The 14,361-nt window shown below is 41.8% G+C and overlaps 2 protein-coding genes across 3 annotated transcripts; one reads left to right on the top strand and one right to left on the bottom strand.

Moving 5' to 3' along the window:
• Positions 1–860: 860 nt before the first annotated feature.
• On the bottom strand, positions 861–8,034 carry LOC135628594 (tobamovirus multiplication protein 3-like). 2 transcript variants are annotated; one of them, XM_065135341.1, is made up of 11 exons: positions 7,697–8,034; positions 7,400–7,490; positions 7,242–7,294; positions 7,064–7,156; positions 6,909–6,980; positions 3,214–3,286; positions 3,063–3,108; positions 2,048–2,111; positions 1,919–1,972; positions 1,745–1,822; positions 861–1,204 (listed from the first exon to the last, which is right to left on the bottom strand). In XM_065135341.1, the coding sequence occupies exons 1-11, from the start codon at positions 7,832–7,834 to the stop codon at positions 1,112–1,114; spliced, it is 855 nt and encodes a 284-aa protein (XP_064991413.1). In that variant the 5' UTR covers positions 7,835–8,034; the 3' UTR covers positions 861–1,111. The 2 variants fall into 2 exon arrangements, with proteins under 2 accessions (XP_064991413.1, XP_064991414.1); XM_065135342.1 differs by lacking the exon at positions 861–1,204 and having other exon boundaries at positions 1,745–1,844; positions 7,697–7,961.
• A 3,067-nt stretch (positions 8,035–11,101) lies between these two features.
• On the top strand, positions 11,102–13,878 carry LOC103982793 (inactive leucine-rich repeat receptor-like serine/threonine-protein kinase At1g60630). Its single transcript, XM_018824187.2, has 2 exons — positions 11,102–12,867; positions 13,027–13,878. The coding sequence occupies exons 1-2, from the start codon at positions 11,490–11,492 to the stop codon at positions 13,707–13,709; spliced, it is 2,061 nt and encodes a 686-aa protein (XP_018679732.2). The 5' UTR covers positions 11,102–11,489; the 3' UTR covers positions 13,710–13,878.
• The last annotated feature ends 483 nt before the right edge of the window (positions 13,879–14,361 follow it).

The following is a 14,361-nucleotide window of genomic DNA, read 5'->3' as shown; positions in this document are numbered from 1 at the left end:
GTGGTGCTTTCAACGAAGAGAGCTGTAACATGTCAATGTCGTAACGTGTTATGGTTTGTCAACACCGGGAGCGTTATTGATGAACACATCTATCATCTACAACTTCGAGAGAAATGGTCACCAAGCTCGACCTAACATTCAACACTCAGAGAGACTGTTAGTTTATGGAGAGGCGGTTAATGTAGGAGACCCACCCAACTCAGGAGAAGAAACACGCATTCCTCGCTCCAACGAGCTCAAACATCAGCAGCAGAAAAGGTATGCGAAACATTTTATGCTTCTTCCGTGTTTTAGGACGTGAGTTATGCAGAAACATGATTTGCTGGCAAAATAAAGTGTTCCTCGTGTGAAGCACTCATTTATTTCAATTTTGATAGCAATAATTAGTCACAAGGACACTACCAAAAGATCGATAGTTAAAGCAAAGAGTGTTCGGTGTTGCCTGACGTTTGGTAATGGTTCGTCAAAACCTGGTCCAAGAATCTAAACATTTAGCTGGGATTCTTGGATTTTCCCTGACATCAGAAAATTTCAAAGATCCTGACCACCATAATGTATTATCATAGTTTCATGGAGACAGAATTGTCATTCTGGTGTTCAACTTCATGGTACCTGAACATGTTGATCTAGAAAAAGGCCTATTAGCAAATGAAAAGATCAAAGCTTGGAAAAGAAGTACAATAGTTTAGGAATACAATTGATAAAAAGATAAACTAATTCAAATGTAGATACTTAAGTATCAAGAGTGTGACAGATGTATCGATCTTCACTAAATAATTACCATGTTACTAAAGTAATCGCTTATATGATGGTAGCAAGTAGTTTGAGAGTGTCCATAGAACATCACATGACAACCAGAGTAACAGAATTAGTAAGCAGGATAAACTAAACAATGAACTATCGTGCAGATATTTACATTGCTATTGGACTTCAAAACAAATCATTATATTCCTACAAACCCCATAAAGCAGATCTATTCTGGGAGTAGTTATACCATCATCACGGGATGCCAGTTTTCTTGATTTCTTCCCTGTAAACTTCAGCATGAAATGGCTTCGCAGACTAATTGGTTTATGGTGAGTTCATCAACAACAAAAGTAGGAACCCCAAGTCAATGGATTGGATGGTATTGAGTGATCCCACGTTTAGGCGGTAATTTCCTTAAGATGAAAAGTACTAGAGCTGAGGGCAAAATTTCAACAAACTGCAAAAGCAAAAGAAACCCACAAGTCACTGAATGAATGTGACATACATTTGCATCTAGACATAAAACTAATAATAACCATCTCAGATTCAGTAAAAAAATTTCTTCAGAAAACCCATTTCAAGAGAACAACAAATGAGACTTGCAGTGGTCCTTGCTGATTTTGTTCTTATTTCTTGGAAACCCATAACATATTAAGGCTAAAATGAAAACTAGCTTGATACCATTTCAAGAGAACAAATGAGACTTAAAGTGGCCCCGACTAATTTTGTTCTTAATTATTGGAAATCTATAACATTAAGACTAACGAAAACTAACTAGAGAAAGAAAGACCCTAGCTTATATTACAAAGGAAGCACCTATTATGCTACACATAATCTTTTTATAAGTGAAATATAGGCCCTAAAAGGAGCAGCTTTTAACCATACAGGTGAAATGCAGACAGTCGACTACCCTAATTTATGTAGATGAACTGAAAGTAGAAAAAATAAAGCAGCTCAAGTTATTTTAAATCCAAGAACTGCAAAATATGGACCATACCAGGTAGTATATGAAGTTCAGAATTGGATGATCCAGAACATCAAGGTCTGCAGCTTTGTCAAAAGTGTTGAAGCAAATCTGTAATTCAATGATTAAAATGCTAACACAAAACAAATCAAATATTTAACAGATATAATATTAACCTAGCTAGATAATAAGTATTCTCATGCTTACCATAATGCATCTCAACAAGAAACATAGGAAACATATGGTCGTAACATAGCCAACCTGTGCAAGGGGAAAAAAAGCAATCAATATAGGCAAATATGCTGACAAGTGAAGAGTAGAAAAGTTCATAGATACCTCCTGTAACTTCTTACGTCGCCCTTTTGATTCAACAGGGAAGCGCTTCAACATTAAGAAAAGCCTATGAATTACAAAAATATCAATAAAACACAGAGGGAGAGAGCTTATATTTTTGTTAAGAATCATCAAATTTTTCAATCCAACGAATCGTATGTGAATATTTATAGCCTACTCATCAGCTTTCCTGATCAATACAATCCTCCATAGTTTCATCTATAAAGGCAACATCAAAGTTACGACTCTTGGAAAAAATCATATTGTCTGTTTCTAATATCATGTAGCATAAGTCTTCTTTGTGGGATGAGTAAGCATTTTTTGTGTCAGGTCAGGCTGCATACACGGTAGAGCTAGCAACCAAACTCAACCAGGTTAAGTACAGTTTTGAGATTTAATCCTCCAATTTCATGTCTAACATGGCCCATATTGAGTATTAGAAAAAAAAATTTTCACAAAGAAGGAACAAAGCCAATGCTTGGAGGTAACATCTTTCAGAATGGAATTTTTATTTTTTGTTTAACCTTAATTTAGACCTGCTGCTGTTGCCGATTTCTTATATTTGCCCATTAACTGGGAATTGGTACAGACAAAACAGGAAAGCTAATCAATAATTATTAGGTGATGCAAGACTGCAAATGCTCAAGTTTAAAACCTAACGCCGCATTGAATGACCTGGTTATTTGAGAAAAGCTGGAGGCAATCAACTTTCATCCATCAAGATGCAAAGTACCCACTCTCCCCTTTTTTTGCTTTTCTGCTTTCCCCATTTCCTCCCCTCTCCACTTTCCTACTCTATCTGTGTCTCCATGTGTGATTGCATGGTGTCCAAAAGGATATGCCAATGGCATTCACCATTGTGGACACCAGCAAGATAGTGTAATTTACTGAAACTTTTTTTTTACTGAAACTTAATCCTTGCAACATATTACCTAAAAAAACAAACAAAGGTACACATAAAATTTAAATATGATCTTTAAGGAAATATTGGTATATAAGCGCATATGAGATAACTCACCTCCCTCCATATAAAAGAAAACCAAGGGCAGCAAAGAATGAGACACCTGCCATAAAATGTCCATAAGAATTAAAGATTTTATGAAACAAATAATATTTTGTTCCAAGTACAATAGATTATGAAACATAAGTTAGATTATGGGGAACCAAACCTGCAAAGAATAACTTGGATAAAATGATCATAGCTTGAACTGGCTTCCACCACAAAACTAACCAAAGAGAGATCTGCCAACAATTTAAAAACAATATTGAACTAATCTGATGTATTAATACCTAACTTCTACATAGTGTTACGCACAGAAGATAATCTCATGTATGTTAGCCAACCAGTTTTACTCAGACTCATCTGATTTAAAATGGCCAAAAGAAAAGATGAAAAGGGCATCTTGGATGATGTCTTTTTTCTCCTATATAAGGAGTAGAAAGGCAGGTTATTAGCCTTTATTTTTCCAAAGGTAGATGTGAGCGTAGAGCTTGATGCAAGTGTAGAGCTTGGTTTATGAGGTCAGGCACTGATGAGCATATTGAACTATCCATGTGGCTGAGAGCCCTCACAGCCCATGCACAATGAGGCAATTATCAGGGACGTGCTCAACCACTGAGCTAATAGCATGTCGTGTGGGCTTCCTAGAGGGAGAGGGAGGCCTGCTATGCCAAAAGTCTTAACACCTAAAGTCACAATTACCTTTCTAGTGTTGCTTAAAACATTGTTTTAGTGGGGTGGAGGGGGTGGTTTCTTTTATTCTGAAGAAATCCATACATTATGCAATGTGATGATGAAGAATAATTTCCAGAAGATATAGAAAAGACAGATGTTATATAGCAGAAATTATGCTAGCAAATGATCTTAGGATAACCAACTATCATGTTAAACAGATATCATACGATTACTAAAAAGGAAATGCAGGCCTTTCATCTGATAGCAATCAGCCCAACTCACTCATTCTTCATACATGAATAGAATTGACATAGACAAAGGAGCGAGATCTATCAAGGTAAACAGAGTCTGAAAAAAATTCCTAGCTTTAAGCAATGTCGAGGATAATAATGACATTAGCCAAGTAAGAAAACATGTTGCAAATAACTTACATTGTTAATTTGTCAGCAATACAGTAATATATATTGGGCAGTGCAGACTTATTTTTATTTTTCATATCTTTTATCTTTTGTCAAATGTTTAAGTTCATTCAGTATTCAGAGAAATCAAGGGAGAAGTTTTCATGTAAATGGATTAGAATCTTGTATTTCTAATTAATTCTAATCTAGCACCTCGAGTTAACTGATAACCTGACAACTTTAAATTATCAGATAAGCAGCTTTTCTAATTTTTTGTGGATTTGCAGTTGCAGACATAATATGGTTTGTTGATTGGACACTAAGCTACATGAGATTAATGACAATAGACCAAGCTAGTGGAAAACAAGTTCCATAAAATCAAATAAGATGATCCAATCACCAATAAAGCAGCAAAGATTAAGGTCCACAACCAAGTCACCCAGCTGATTTCCCTTGTCAGGTGGTGAAAAAGCCACACAGATTGAAAAGCAGAAAAGCTCCCTCTTGTCTCCTCTATGTCCCTCTCTTTTTTCTTCCTTCCCTCCCTTCTACTGCAACTGTGCCGCTCAACACCACTACTTCTCTGACCTTTTTGTTCTTTCTTTCTACTACCATATGAGACCCATATCCTCTTGCTCAAATTCCATTATGATATCCATGACTCTCTTGCAATGATTGAAAAAATCATGAATCTCCTACAAAGATTTATATACTGATCTGATAGCACACTTGTGTGACTCTTGTATGAGTACCTCTCTGCAGCAGCCCTTGATGAGACTTTTCCATCCATTTTTCTTTATTAGAACCTTAATATGATCAAATCTTTAAAAATATTTGTATCTCTTATTTTTTTCTATTCTTCCTGCAGCCCTGTTGATATGCATACAAGATGTTCACCAGCTCCCCTTTTTTTTCCAATTGCTTTCACTTAAAACAGTATATCTTATTTCTTTGCTGATCATTCTGGCTTGAAATGCTTCAAGGATTACAAATTTGATATCTCTTTGATCTCTTAACTTTTACATGGCCAGCATTTGTTTTAAGGTTTCACTATCAACATCTAAGGTTTGTGATGCTCGAATAATTAAAACTGGAATTTTATTTAGTGTCAGTTCATTCCATAAAATATTGTATTCTACATTAGATTATGTATTGATAGACAAATTCATGTGCAAAAGGTTAGTCATATGCAAGTATTGGAAGATATATGTGCCATACACATCTCAGTAACTCACAAACAGCCTAGGAATCAAGGTTATTATCCTGATCATTATGGGTTGGTTCTTAGTCCAAGCCATGACTGGTACATGGATCTAGCAACATTGCTCAATCCAATTCGGGATAGTGTAAACCGTCCGGTACACTAACCTTGTCGGAGAGCCTAATTGAAATAAGACCGGCATAAAATTTAAGAATAAATTAAGTTTTTCTCTCTTTTTTAACACAAGCGTTCTCCCCTCTTCATTGGTCAATAACTGTAAAGTTGTCAACCATCTCTCTCTACCCTTGCCTCTGCATCTACTGTAACACCCTGGTATAGTCCCATATCAAAAGTGGGCTAAGACCAAGATCAGTTTATAGGGGTCTAATGGTACTACTGCAAAGTTCAACTTAAGTATTTTGAGTTAGATCGTGACACCTACATCCTCCTTCATTGTCGCCTCCTTCGCCAACGACGTCTCTGATCTAAGGGTACTGACTAGTCCTGACCCATATCAAGCACTGGGATGTTGACATGTACCGCTCCGACCATCAACAAATATTTGAAAACTTGCTAGAAACCATGGAACAAGACATATATGGATCCATGATCTCCTATGATCTTCCATGTGTTCTTCCTAGTTGTTCTTCAATACAATGTCTACACTAACAAAAGATGGAGCTATTTGCAATAAGAGGAACTGCTTTTACCCATGAGTCAAGGCTCGTATATGATCAGACCAATCCAAACTCACATTTAATTGGCATGATATCTCAAGATACATACTTTATTATGATATGGGGTTCTTTTAAGTCACACCTAAACTGTTGAGCTTTTTTTTATTCCACACTATGCCCCTCTTCTTCCCCGTCATCCAACATTTCTCATCAAAATTTTATCACTCTGTCTTAATTCAAACTGAGCTACGTCGAAGATTGTCTACAACAATGACCTGCTTGGTATCACATGGATAGAGTAGCAGGACCTTCAATTTGTGTGAAGTGTGAGAATGTAAGAGACTTTTAGAGTATACAGCTCAAGTGAGGACATAGTACCTTTATTTATTTTAACAATTACACTTTCTTTACTATAAACAAAGCGGACAAAAGTAGGTAACCATGCTTACTTGGCACCTAGTACCTCTTCTATTTTCCATGCAACAAAACCTAAGAATGTTATTGGCAAAGTCAAAAAATATCACCCATAACTCCAAATCAAGTTCCATATAGGATGTGACATACAATAAATCAGTTCCATTAAATCTGCCATAGGTTATGACAGACCAAAGCCACATGCAAACTATACTGTTCGGTAGTTTAAAGACTTACTACTTTGTTGTCTTTCACTACATGCTTCTTAAATGTTTAGGTTTCCATAATTTGTAAGAAACTACTCATGCATTTCATGTTGATATGATAAAACCTAAAATCCACCACATATTTTCATAAGGGACAATTCAGAGCAAGCTTCGGTTTAACATGACAATAAACAGAAAGGAATGTATAAATCCTTTTCTATCGCAAGAAAAACAGAAAAAACATGCAAGGAATGACAACGTTCATTTTAAGAAAAAGTACTAACTGCCATTACCTGAATAACATAGACCACCGCATTAATTGTGTAGAAGCTTGGCCTAAGCCCATCAGTAGACACAGAACGTGCCTGCATAATACCATTAAAATAAATAAATAAGCACAAATCAGGCAACCTGCAAGCAACTGAGATTAGATATTCAGAAAGCTTACCTGATAATAGATTTCAGCCCAAAATAAAACCAGCAGAGCATATGTAGTAAAGAATGCAAGACCAGGCAAATCCAGTAGAATATGTTGAATTATCTGAAACCCGAATAAATGCCATTAGAACAGTTTAAGAACCATCATGTAGAGCTTCCTGAAAGCCAAAAAGGGGCATGAAGCACACCACGGGGTTTATTTTCTGGATGCCCCTACGAAACACAAAGACGAGAGACCGAACTACAAATAGCAAGAGTCATAACGTCATCGAGCGGCAGCAGTCAATGAGTACAACAAGATGAAGCGTACTAGACAAACAAAGACCGGAAAAAAAGCATTACGAACCCCCATTCACGAGGAAGTTCAAGAAGTGGAAGACCTTCTGCGTCGTCCAGCCAAACTCGGGTACTCTACATTCGATCCTAACCAATTGAATCTGCAACACATGTGATAGATGAGTATTGACGACAACGACAACAAGCAAATACGCACTCCTTGAATCAGTCGAATCTCTCGTTCTGGCGAACCCTAATACTCCAGGAATCACAACAAGATAATGCTAGTAGATCGAAACCCTAGCGCTCAGAATCCTGAAAGAGAGATTCAAGAAACGGGATCGAGAGATGGGGAGAGGGAGATTACGAGGGCGACGACGGAGATGAGTCCAAAGAGAAGGGAGAGGGCGTGGAAGATCCGATCCTGCCACAGGCTGGAGTTGTTCACCTCATCCCACCAATCGGAGGCGCTCCGGAGCGCAAGAAAGGCCGACGAGGAGGCCATAAGGCGTTGCCTCGGCGGGGGCTAATAGTGTTCGGCGAGCGGACCTTACTCGCCGGGATCGAACACGAGGGTGGCGGAATCCAGGGAGAGGAGGGAGAGCGAGAAACGGTTTATTTTCGAAGCGCGATATAGAAAGGAGGAGGCAAAAGAGGAAAAGGCCAATCCGATATGGGCGGTGGATCCGACGGTGGTGGAGAGCACAGCGCATCGCACGGCATTCTATCGCGTGTCGATGGCCCGCCTGGGCGAGGGACGCGAGTTGCGGATTCTTGTGTTCAACCTTTATGCTTTGATTTATTTATCAGTTTAATTAATATAATAATATTTAATTGAGGTTTGTAATTTTTATTGAGTGATTTTCCTTAAAGAAAACCCATATTAATTTGAAAATACCTAAAATACTCCTCAAAAATTAATTTGTTAATTTTTTTACTTATTTTTAACTAGTTTTTAACTATTATAGTATTTTTATTTGGGTTGTCTACAGTGTTTTAATAACATTTATAGTATTTTATTTATATACTAAAAATATTATAAATACTATTAAAATAATATAAGTGATATTTATTATATCTCTTTGATTATTATTACTCATATATTATTATAATACTATATTTTTAGATTTATAGTTTATTTGATTCAGATTCCTTTTAGATCGTTTATGGTGTTTTCAAATATATCTTGTAATGTCTTTATTGTGATGGTCATAAAATCATAATGAGTCAAAAGGCTATGATAGATTTAAAAAAATTGAAGAATAATTTAGGTGTTTTATAAATTAAGAGTACTATTTTTAAAAAGTAAAATAAAAGTATTAATTGAAACAAATCTAAAATATGGATATTTTCTAAAATAACGTTCATAATGATTTAAGTCGTGTGATAATGGATATCAAATTCAATTTACTATTTGATGTGTGCATGAACATGTCAAATGACCCAACATAACATGGAGCCACCATAATTAAGTGTGGGAGATCAAAATAATCTAATTAAACTCTTTTGGGTTGAGTGACAAAGACTTAATAAATATATTATTATTAATTTATGCTAAATGTTTTAGACAAATGGTTTTAGACTTTTTGAAATTAATAACTCACTCATCTCATTCGTTAGTTTATGGATTAACTTATATGGACTAAATGGGTATATTTCTCTTTCTTGATGTAACCCTTAGATATGAAGATTATAGTAACATTATGATTTAATCCAATGTTAAAGTGAAAAAAAAAAATTGATGAAAAAGCTGGTTGGTTCTACTCCTATTAACTTGAATTTTTATATTTTATATTTATAATTCAAACTCATCAAGTTATTTGAGAAAAATATATTAGAACTTTTTGTCTAAAATTTTCTGAAATAGTTGTGTGCCACCAATCTTACACCAAATTAACTTCACAATGGATATTATCATTAAGTCGAGATTAAATATTTTAAAATATATCATTTATTTTTTATCAAGTTAATGACAATATTTTCATCTTCTCTGTCGCCCTCTCATTCTTCATGCAAGGGTTACAAGTCCGACGATGTAGAGATGAAGGGAGATGATAGAGGAGGTGATGTAGGTTCATAGAGGTGATGATAGTCCTTGCCTTGCATCTCCTTCTTGTTCACGTTAGGATCGTGAATTTGCACGACAAAGGTGGCACGAGGAAATGCAAGACAGACGCGATGACGAATCTAATGGGGCCAAAGGTAAAATGATTATTAAAAAAATATTTCATAAGAATTTTTTAAAATATGAGTTTTTTTAGTCAATTTTTAAATATTTTTAATCAAAAGTTTACTTTTAATATAATATTAGATGTAGAAAAAGATTCGAGTGATGAATGCTTAACTATACTGTGCTAACGAGGACACATGATCTTTAATACAAGATATTGTATCACCCCATGTTCAACTCTCATTTAATCGAGTTGATAGTTTGATGAGTCGGATTTAAGTACCCTCGGTGGTACCAATCAATTGTCCTATCAATCAGATGTCGATGGCTTTTATAATACTTAGTTTCAGGCGACGCAGTATTTGTCGTCCTCTCTCGGAACACAAACTAGCACGAGAAACTGGATTGGCGACCCGAGTTTGACCGCAAGGTTGAATTCACGTGGTAATGTGACTATTGATGGAGAAATGACTCGATCAATTTGGTTCTCTACAAGCCAATAAATCACGATCACAGAAAATGCAGTAAACTTCGGCCAAGAGTTTCTTGCAATGGCATTTATGCAGTTGGGGTCTTCATGTATCGTGTATTGTACGTATACGATCGAAGGGTTTATGCACGCGTCCAAATCTAATTGGCTCCGAGTTGACAGCTGGCTTCATCTCATCGCGTAGAACCGGTTGCGTGACCCCTGAAAGTTCCCGCCACACGAGATACGTATGACATAGGAGGGAGTGCACGGGACGCAGCCAAACGCCATACAGTGATCGAATCACATTCACGTGGAGCCAATGTACGTACGGACGCTACAAGTGACAAAAACGATATCAATCTCACCGCTGTCGAAACACCGAGACGACCGCGTCGTACATTTCTCGGTGTCTCGTGCATGCGATACCGTTCCCATGGTAGCACGAAAACACGCAATGACTCGTTTGCGGGTTACCCGCCCGACAGCTCCGTTCGACTATTGGAGGCGCAACAAGGGGCTGGATGGGACCCATCGATGGCGACCCGTGTCCTTGCGGTAAGCGACGACGCCAACGACTAACTGTGTACGGCCACCAAAATACCCCTGAGGGTTTCACGGGTTAGGTGACCATGGCGGGACACCGCTTGGAGCCCACATCACCCCTCAAAGGCTAGGGATACACTGGTCGGAGAAAACGGTCAGGTGGTCTGGGTGCAGGAGGCACACGTGGCGGGACCCAAAGGCCATGTGGAATCGAGGCGTCAAGAACAGCCACATCGAAGGCGCAGATCCGACACCCACATGGCTCCGGACGACACCCATCGCGTCAATAATCCCCACCCCCGACCATTTCCACCCGAGTCGTACCCGGACGTGGGTCCCTTGTGGACCCACCGCCATGATCAAATCGATCGAGCACGGAGAGGGTCCCTCGCGCGCGCGCTGGAAAGCTTTCGGGATCATTAAAAGCGACTGATGTCGCCGTATGCTGCTACTGGCGGGAGCATTAACTTCTCACACTCGCTTCATGAGTGCGTGTGTGTGTGTGCGTGTGAGAGAGAGAGAGAGAGAGAGAAAGAGACGCGCGAGCTCTGTTCAGGGTTGCAACAGCGCCCGCCATCTGTCGCTCTCCTCTGAGTTCCGTCCGATCTCTTTTTAACTCCTTCTTAGACATCTTTCTTCAACTCAATTATGTTCGTTTTAATTTTCTTCGTCTTCTTCAGCGGTCAAGACATGAAACGTTGTCATGCTCTCTGTGGCTGACTCACGTGAAGCACAGACCTCGACGGATTCGCTGTCTTCAACCACCTGGAGAGAACTCATACAATTCTTCTCGAAGCTGGAAGCTCGAAGCTCGAAGACCGGAGCTTTGCCTTTACTCGGGAAGCAGTGTGACTCCGGGTTACACTTGACTCCATCCTCGTCCCCCTTCCCATGGCGGCCTTCAGAACGCCGCATTGAAGCACCTTCTGCCACCCCTCGTTTGCTATATATGATCTTCTGCTACTGTCGCTCTCAATGGAAGTGCGACCTGTTTCTCCCAGGTATGATTTTTATCTCTTCTTCCTCCTCATCGTCTGCTTGCCGTCCTCGTTCCTTCGCGCTTCCGCCGACGTCGAATTGAGAACCGGCGACTTCGACGCGCTCTTGGCCTTGAAGTCTTCCATTGATCCTCACGACTCCTTGCCGTGGCGCCAAGAAGCAGTCTCTGAGCTCTGCGGCGGGTGGAAGGGGGTGAAGCAGTGCTCTCCTGATGGTAGAGTGACCAAGCTCGTGGTCGAGTTCCTTAACCTCACCGGGACGTTGCTTCAGGAACTCCTCGCTCCTCTCGACCAACTTCGCGTTCTCAGCTTCAAGGCCAATTCTCTTTCCGGTGCCATTCCCGACCTCTCCCCCCTCGTCAACCTCAAATCCCTCTTCCTTAGCGACAATCAGTTCTCCGGCCGGATCCCGGTCACCATAGCCTCTCTTCACCGCCTAAAGGTGATCGTCCTCTCCCACAACCTCCTTTCCGGCCCCATTCCGACGTCCTTGGCCGGCCTACCGCGGCTCCATGGGCTCCTGCTCCAAGACAACCGCCTTATGGGGGAGATCCCGGCGCTCGACCAACCCAGTCTCCTCTACCTCAATGTCTCCGGCAACAACCTCTCTGGTGAGATCCCCGCCACCCGCTCCCTTTCTCGCTTCAACCGCTCCTCTTTCCTCGACAATCCCAACCTATGCGGGGATCAAATCGGAGCCCCCTGCACCCAGAAGTTGATATTTCCGCCTCCCACTGTCAGTCCAAAATCATCCTTTGACCAAGTAAACGCCATCCCTCCGCGTCTACTTCGCACCAACAAGAAAAGCATTAGAAGGATCATCGGCATCGTCGCCGGTTCGGTCGCCGGGGCGTTCTTCTTATCAGTTTGCTTGACAGTGGCATTGCTATTGGCATACAAGAGAAAGAGAAGAAGATTAATCGAGAGCCGATCCATCGGACACGGATCAGGCGGCCGCAGCAAGCCCCTCGAAGAAGGCAGCAGCGACGGCGGAGGAGGGGGGAAGGGCGGGTTCTCGTGGGAGGCGGAGGATGTTGGGAAGTTGGTGTTCTGCGGCGGCGCGGGGGAGATGTACAGCCTGGAGGAACTGCTGCGGGCGTCCGCGGAGACGCTGGGGCGGGGAACGGTGGGGAGTACGTATAAGGCGGTGATGGAGTCGGGGTTCATCGTGACGGTGAAGCGGCTCAAGGACGCGTCCCGCCCGCCCGCCGAGGAGTTCCGACGGCGGATGGAGGAGCTCGGCCGCCTGCACCACCCCAACCTGGTGCCCTTTCGTGCCTACTTCCATGCCAAGGATGAGCGCCTCCTCGTCTACGACTACTTTCCCAACGGCAGCCTCTTCTCCCTCATCCATGGTCAGTGGAGCTCCTCTCTCTCTCTCTCTCTTTGGGGCACGAGTCGGTGTGGTCGGTCCCCGATACATGGCTTGTACTGCTTCAGCTTTTCTCAAGTGTTCTACTCTGCCTTGAGCTGCTACGTGATGCGTGCGGGCTGTGTGATGTGGTTGCGTGCAGGGTCGCGGCCCTCCGGAAGCGGGAAGCCGCTTCATTGGACGTCGTGTTTGAAGATCGCGGAGGACGTCGCCGCCGGCCTCCTCTACCTCCACCAGACTAACCCGCCCACCGTCCACGCCGACCTCAAGCCCTCCAACGTCCTCCTCGGCCCCGACTTCGAGTCCTGCCTCACCGACTACGGCCTCATCCCTTCCCTCCTCCCCGCCTCCCACGACGACCTCTCCGCACCCTCCCCCTCCTCCTCCTCCTCCTCCTCCTCCGCCGCTGCCGCCGTCTTCTACCGCGCCCCCGAGTCCCGCCTCCCCAACCCCGCCTTCACCCCCCTCTCCGACGTCTACAGCTTCGGCGTGCTCCTCCTGGAACTCCTCACCGGGAAGACCCCCATGCACGACCTGGTGGAGGAGCGCGGCGCCGACATCCCCAGGTGGGTCCGCTCCGTGCGAAAGCGGGAGAAGAACGACTCCGGCGAGGACCCCGGGCCGTCCGAGGAGAAGCTCACAGCGCTGCTGGACATCGCAGTCGCGTGCGTGGCAGTCGAGGCGGAGAAACGGCCGCCGACGGAGGAGGTGCTGCAGATGATCAGAGAAGCAAGGGTGGAGGTGGTGGCGTCGTCCAACAGCAGCGACCACTCGCCCGGGAGGTGGTCCGATACGCTGCAGAGCTTGCCGAAGCACGGCCCCTAAAGTTTCCCGGAGAGGGATTGGAAGTCTTTTTGGGTGCAAAAAGATTTGATTTCTGAGGCAAAATCGATTTGAGGATGTCAACTCGTAGTGTGCTGTGTGATTCTTGAGATTTAGGTGTAACGAAGATCTTTTTTCCTTTTTTGTCTTTTTAACAAAGGTAAGTTCGGAACACGGGATTTGATTCAAAACTTTTCTTTCCCAATTAAGTTGATTAATCTCTTTTAAATTTTAAATTTATCAAATGTGATTTCCAATCTTAATCATTCACACTAACTAACTAACTAACTAATTAACTAACTAACTATATATATATATATATATATATATATATATATATATATATATATATATATATATATATATATATATATATCTTAGTACGATTCCGTAGAGCCGCCCATGTGGCTACTTGAACGAGGGCAGTCAGCGTTAGGTTAGGTCTAGACTTCATCTTCAGAATTTACCTGAGGTAGAGCAAGGAGTTGCTCTTCCTCCTCCGTCGAGTTGCTATTCTTTCCTTGTCGAGTTCCTGCACATAGGTCGAAGTCGCGAAAGGAATTTTTCGACTCGACCCATTTGAAGCTTAAGTCAGTGTTGAGTGGGGGGGGGGGGGGAGTTTGAGTGTTTGAAGTTCCACCCTACATGTTGGTCA

Source organism: Musa acuminata, chromosome BXJ3-1, assembly GCF_036884655.1.
Source record: "Musa acuminata AAA Group cultivar baxijiao chromosome BXJ3-1, Cavendish_Baxijiao_AAA, whole genome shotgun sequence".
Taxonomy (NCBI): Eukaryota; Viridiplantae; Streptophyta; class Magnoliopsida; order Zingiberales; family Musaceae; genus Musa; species Musa acuminata.
Note: the sequence above shows the minus strand (reverse complement) of the source record. Positions and strands in the feature narration are given on the sequence as shown.

Coding starts and splice junctions, on each gene's coding strand:
- LOC135628594 (XM_065135341.1), bottom strand. CDS start 7,834: ATGGCCTCCTCGTCGGCCTTTCTTGCGCTCCGGAGCGCCTCCGATTGG. Junction 6,981..7,063: donor GGGCTGAAATCTATTATCAG/GTAAGCTTTCTG, acceptor GGTATTATGCAG/GCACGTTCTGTGTCTACTGA. Junction 3,109..3,213: donor ATCCAAGTTATTCTTTGCAG/GTTTGGTTCCCC, acceptor ATTTTATGGCAG/GTGTCTCATTCTTTGCTGCC.
- LOC103982793 (XM_018824187.2), top strand. CDS start 11,490: ATGGAAGTGCGACCTGTTTCTCCCAGGTATGATTTTTATCTCTTCTTC. Junction 12,868..13,026: donor CCTCTTCTCCCTCATCCATG/GTCAGTGGAGCT, acceptor GGTTGCGTGCAG/GGTCGCGGCCCTCCGGAAGC.